The sequence below is a fragment of the Melospiza georgiana genome, chromosome 10, assembly GCF_028018845.1.
Source record: "Melospiza georgiana isolate bMelGeo1 chromosome 10, bMelGeo1.pri, whole genome shotgun sequence".
NCBI lineage: Eukaryota > Metazoa > Chordata > Aves > Passeriformes > Passerellidae > Melospiza > Melospiza georgiana.
The window spans coordinates 1,174,748-1,180,653 of NC_080439.1; the positions used below are offsets into that span (position 1 = coordinate 1,174,748).

At 50.7% G+C, this 5,906-nt stretch overlaps 1 protein-coding gene across 1 annotated transcript; it reads right to left on the reverse strand.

The window, feature by feature from the left end:
• Positions 1–2,197: 2,197 nt before the first annotated feature.
• On the reverse strand, positions 2,198–5,253 carry SSR3 (signal sequence receptor subunit 3). The gene is made up of 5 exons (XM_058031106.1): positions 5,057–5,253; positions 4,290–4,416; positions 3,919–4,017; positions 3,203–3,334; positions 2,198–2,590 (listed from the first exon to the last, which is right to left on the reverse strand). The coding sequence occupies exons 1-5, from the start codon at positions 5,193–5,195 to the stop codon at positions 2,524–2,526; spliced, it is 564 nt and encodes a 187-aa protein (XP_057887089.1). The 5' UTR covers positions 5,196–5,253; the 3' UTR covers positions 2,198–2,523.
• Positions 5,254–5,906: the final 653 nt, after the last annotated feature.

The window sequence follows — 5,906 nt, forward strand, 5'->3', positions numbered from 1 at the left end:
CCCTGAGAGCTGCAGACCTGTTACTGACACTGGAGCTGGGCCAGCAGGGCTTTGTGCTGAGGATGGGGGTGATGTTCCACAGAGGACATTCCAGCTGTGCCCAGGAGGGACAGCAGGGAGCTGGCTGGCCCCAAGGAGCACAGCAGTCCCAGGTAAGGTCTGTCCTGTGCTGGCCTGGCAGGGATGGATGGGATTTTGGAATTCCTGGGTCAGATGGGATTTTGGGAAGGAATTCCTCTCGGGGAGGGTGGGCTGCCCCTGGATCCCTGGCAGTGCCCAAGGCCAGGGTGGACATTGGGGTTGGAGCGGGCTGGGGCGGTGGGAGGTGTCCCTGCCATGGCAGGGGTGGCCCTGGATGGGGTTTAAGCTCCTTTCTAAGCCATGTTCTATTTTTTATGTTCCTTTCTAAGCCCTGTTCTGTGATCTGGCCTGGAATGAGCCCAGTGCAGCTGTCCCCAGTGACACTGGCCAGTCCCAGCCAGCTGGGGTGGAGCCCACCTGGCCCTGCCCTGGGAACATCCCCACTGCTGCATTACCACTAACTTCTGTTAATTTTTACAGAGCTTCAACCATTTCACAGTTAACAGCTTTATTAATCTAATATAATTATCCTGCCAGTAACAGACTAATTCCTTTTCCTCCCCCTGGAGGTACAATTTAATGTTCTCTCTTCCCCTTCTCATGTACTTGGGAATCCAGTAATTTATTAAAACTAGATCAATTCCCAACTTTAACTGGGGAGATGGCATTGTCCCTTACAGGCTCTGAGGGCAATTGTGCAGCCCTGCTTCAGATTAACTCTCAGCATTAGACTGGAGAAATATAATTTCAGTGTTTTATAATGATTTTTTTATCATTGAAGCTTGTAGTGGGGATTGCAAGGGAAAAAACAAACACCGCCTCTTAAAAAAAAACAAACGGAAAAAGTGAACAAAAAATCCAAATGCCAACCAAAAAAAGCCCCAAACTTTTCTGTGAAAGCTCAAGATTAGGGTTTTTTTTGCAGAACACATCCCACCCCACCCACCCACCTGCTTTTGTTTCAGGCTGTCAGTGCTCAATGTTCCCTCTCCAGGAAAATTGTGACACGCTAAGCTCCAGGCCTCAGCAACTGTCAATACCAAAAAAGCCCTAAGAGAAGATGAAAAGCTGGTAATAAAAGAGTCAGCGAGCCGACAGTAATGGCAGAAGAAAGTGCTGCTTCCAAGCTCTTTGCAGACAGCACATTTCCTGGGGAATACACCTGCTGAAGCCCTGCCAGGAAAGTGAGTATAACACTGTCTGCTCAAGGGCTTGAGTTCGGCTCTGGGGGCTCCGAGAGCAACGGAGCAAACACAGCAACATCAAAGTCCTGCTGCCCCCACAGGAGCCAGCCTGGCTCTGAGCTGGGCGCTGGATTTTGGAGAGGGCTGTTAAAAATCTGCTTGATGTGAGCTAAATACTTAGCTAAAACCCATCAATTATATCCCTTATGAGACGTGAGGCCAAGGAAAGGGAAACTGTCCAAGGCACAGCAGCTTTAGGGAATGTGTCCTTCCAGTGCTGAATAGGCAGGCAGAAGGGATAAAGAGAAACCCATGTATTTTGAGAGAAAACAGTTAATTAAGGAGTATTTAACAACCAAAAGTACTTGAATTTGTCAGAAATAGAGCCATTACTGTCTCCTGCTCATCACATTCTCTCCATTTTGCTCTATTTTCCATTTAATCTTATTGAAGCCAAGATTAGCAGAGTAATTGTTACATTAAATCTGATTTAAAACTTTCTCTTTCTTCTCTCTTTAGGATCCCAAGTCTGTAATGGCAGGATAGAATTCCATTAATATCAGTAGAGTTTGGCATTTAAGTGAACAGCTGCTCCAGAGATAGGCAGAAAATAAGGCACAGGATTGTCTGATAAACCCATTATTAAGAGCCAGCTAAAGCATTTTTCTTAAGCTGTGCAGGGAGACTGGCAGGGTTTTTTATTTATTTATAACTTTGAAGATTAATGAAAAAAAGTGCATTGAAACCACTTCAAAAGCTTTTTCCTAGGAGATTCAGGTTTTGTCCTGACTCCATGTTACTCAGAAATGAGGAGTGCTTCCAAGGAATATGTTAGCTTGTATATGTCTCCTCTCTTCTGGAAGCAGAAAGACAAACCTAGGTATGAAAATCCCTGGTTTTTTTTTTTTAATGAAGAATGAAAATACAAAGAATCAAATGGCAAAAAAAGCTCTTTTTAATTACAATTTTTCAAGTTACAATGATAAATGGATTGTCCCCAGGGCGGAGCTGCAGAAAGGTGATGTCTGCTCAGAGCTCACACACCCCTCTCCCTGCTAAGTAAAAAAAAAACAAAACAGAGTAACTCCAACATCAAATACCATGTAAAGATACCAAAAGTAAATACAATTCAACCATTTTGGATTCAAACCCTCCCCATGTTTTCCTCATGCTAAAAAACAAAAAATATTCCTATTCCACCCTTAGGCATTTTCATGGCAGCTGAAGCCTCTCTCAGGAACTGCTGAGGGTTCTGTGTCTACTTGGATCCTGTGGACAGCAGAGCAATCAGTCCTGAGGAAGCACTGATAGAAAGGATGTAGTTTCTGTAGGGAGCAGGTTAAGGAATTGTCAAGATCTTTCTTTGGTACACAACATTTAGAAAGACTTTTATGAAAAGAAAGGTATTGAAATGATCTTTCTCTGGAGTTCTAAAACTGGAATATTGCAAGCTGAAACACAGCTTTAGAACTCACCTTCAGAATTAAGACACTTGTAAAGTTCTTACATTATAAATACTGATCTTGAATTAACTGCCCTGTTGTCAATACTAATATCCTACAGGAACAAAACATTTTACTTGTGAGCTACTGGAGCTGAAGCGTCCTGCCAGGGAAGAGCTCCTGGCAACCAACACTGACACAGTGTCTGCAGGAAACTGAGCTGTGTCCTCACTCCAAAATCACAATGCAAATGGCAAAGCCAGGAGAATTCCTGTATACTGTCCAAGCAATATCTTAAAACACCTCCTGTTTTAAGAGACTTTAATTGGGAGCCTTTTTTTTTCTTATTTTTGTTTCAACATTCTAAGCTGCTGTGCTCACCATGAGCTGCAGGTACCAAGAGAGGAATGCCACAGCCCACAGGACAGCCACAGCCAGGGATGACAGCTAACAGGAGTGGGGCTGTGGGGGCTTCAGGGTGGGGATAAAGGATACACAGTGGGGTTGAAGTTCTTCAGCACGAAAAAGGAAGCGATGATAACCAGCACCAGGAAGAGGGTGTTGTTGTAGAAGATGGAAAAAGTTGTTGCTTCATAGTCGGCAACTTCATTTTTCTTCCACAGAATTCTAGGAACAAGTAAAGATAGAATTTCAAATACATTTAAATTAATGGATGTAAGAGAATCCTGGAATGGTTTGGGTGGGGAAGGGCCTTAAAGCTCATCCCACCCCAGCCCTGCCATGGCAGGGACACCTCCCACTGTCCCAGGCTGCTCCAGCCCTGTCCAGCCTGGCCTTGGGCACTGCCAGGGATGGGGATGTCCTGCACACCCACATACTGAAGTGTGCAGTAGTTTCTCCAGGAGACACAGAGTTTGGCTCCCAAGCTCCCCTCCTGGATGGGGATGTCCTGCACACCCACATGCTGAAGTGTGCAGTAGTTTCTCCAGGAGACAGAGTTTGGCTCCCAAGCTCCCCTCCTGCACAGTCCCAGTGGGGATCCCCTCTAACACCGAGTGCATCTGAGACCTCCCCTTGACAACTCACCTCAAAAGGGCTTGAAGCTGAACCACGAGCTACCCTGCAGCTGCTGCCTCCCAAAAATACAGAAAAACAGTGCAAGCACAGTCCCTCCTGCCCCACCCAGAGCCTCGAAGAGATTTAAGACACTCCTACAACAAGGGAGAGGAGGAGGAGGACAGAGAGATCACCTTTCATCCTTCTCCTTGCGGGACATCTTCCTGTTGTCTGCCTCGGACAGCTTGCGAGTCACCTCCTTGGAAACTGCATCTTCTCTTTTCTGGGCTACTCTGTAAGTAACACCACTATGTCACACTTCAGAATGAAAAACCCCACAGCCCAGCCCTGGCGTTACAGGAAGTTTTGTGTACAGTGAGGAATACAACTTAGCTAAGATACCTGACAGTTTTGTCAAGGTGAAGGGTAAGAATTAATAACAGCAATTACTAAAAGTAATATCATTCACATCCAATAACTAAAATAATTTATAATTTAAATATAATTTATGGTGATACCCAGGGAGCATGATGGTGGATTTAATTCAAAGAGGCATCAAACTTACTTGTGTTTGAGGACAAACTTGACATTTTTATATGCAAAAGCCACAAGGTAAGTACTGATGAGGGTCATCACGCTGTACAGGACTGCAGACTGAACAAGATCCATATGCCATATTCTCCAATAAAGCCCTTAAAAAAAAAATGGTATTTGAAGCAGTTTCTCTCCAAGAAAAACACCCCATACTGGAGACCCATAGAGGATCTGAGCTCTGTAATTCTACAGCCTCTGCCTGAGCAAAGCCAACTCCTCCAAAATCACTCGGGATTCTTTCAACTGCATTGAAAGTACTTTGGAAGGAGCTGTGTGAGAGCACGGCCGAGCCTGCGGGCAGTGCTGCTGCGGTGACACGTCAGTGATGCTGCCCTGCTGGCCGGAACCGCCACCGCGGCCGGGACTCCACAAGGCTCGGAACCGGGACTCGATACGGCTCGGAACCGGGATCTGATAGGGCTGGAACTAGAACCCGACACGGCGGGTACCGGGACCGATGGGGACCGAAGCCAGGATCCCACACGCTCAGAACCAGGACCCGGCACTGCCCGGAGCCAGGATCCGCCGGGGCTCGGAGCAGCAGCCCCGCGATCCGCCGCGGGCAGCGGGACAGAGCCCGCGACGGGCGGTGGGGAGCCCTGATCCCTCTCCCCAACCTCCTGATCCCCACAGGGTTGCTGATCCCCCTCGTTCACGGTATTCTGCTCCCCCCATGGCTGCTGATCCCCGTCTCCCCTCAGCGCCCCTCACGGCTGCCGCCCGCCCTCGCCCGCTCACAGATAGGGATGGCGGAGACGATGAAGGCGTTGCCGAAGAAGAGCGCGGAGGACTTGGCCGAGAGGTTGCGGCTGAAGTCCTGCAGCAGCAGATCCTCCTCGGACTGCTGCCGGCCGCCGGGGCCGCCCTTGGGAGCCATGGCGGGACAAGGCAGCGTCAGCGCGGCCGAGCGGCTCCGGGTCAGGCGCCACGGGGCGGGGCGGGCCCGGCGGGCCGGGAGCGCTTCCGGAGCGCGGCGCGATCCCTCCCTCGGCCCGATCCTACCCCGATCCCTCCCTCAGCCCGGCCCCGATCCTGTCCCGATCCCCTCCCTCAGCCCGGCCCCGATCCTGTCCCGATCCTGTCCCGATCCCTCCCTCAGCCCGGCCCCGAGCCCGGCCCGATCCCCTCCCTCAGCCCGGCCCCGATTCTGTCCCGATCCCTCCCTCAGCCCGGCCCCGAGCCCGGCCCGATCCCCTCCCTCAGCCCGGCCCCGATCCTGTCCCGATTCTGTCCCGATCCCTCCCTCAGCCCGGCCCCGATCCCTCTCTCAGCCCGGCCCGATCCTGTCCCGATCCCTCCCTCAGCCCGACCCCGATCCTATCCCGATCCCAGTGCCAATCCCATCCCGATTCCATCCCGATCCTGTCCCGATCCCTCCCTCAGCCCGACCCCGATCCTGTCCCGATTCTGTCCCGATCCCCTTCCTCAGCCCGGCCCCGATCCCGTCCCGGTCCCAGTGCCAATCCCATCCCGATCCTGTCCCGATCCCTCCCTCAGCTCGGCCCCGATCCCGTCCCGATCCCAGTGCCAATCCCATCCCGATTCCATCCCGATCCTGTCCCGATCCCTCCCTCAGCCCGGCCCCGAT

What these genes read in the sequence shown, in the direction of transcription:
- SSR3 (XM_058031106.1), bottom strand. Translation starts at nt 5,195, where the DNA reads ATGGCTCCCAAGGGCGGCCCCGGCGGCCGGCAGCAGTCCGAGGAGGAT. An exon ending in CGCAAGGAGAAGGATGAAAG is followed by an intron (nt 3,335 to 3,918) that starts GTGATCTCTCTG and finishes ACTTGTTCCTAG; the next exon opens with AATTCTGTGGAAGAAAAATG. An exon ending in AAGAACTTCAACCCCACTGT is followed by an intron (nt 2,591 to 3,202) that starts GTATCCTTTATC and finishes TGCTCCCTACAG; the next exon opens with AAACTACATCCTTTCTATCA.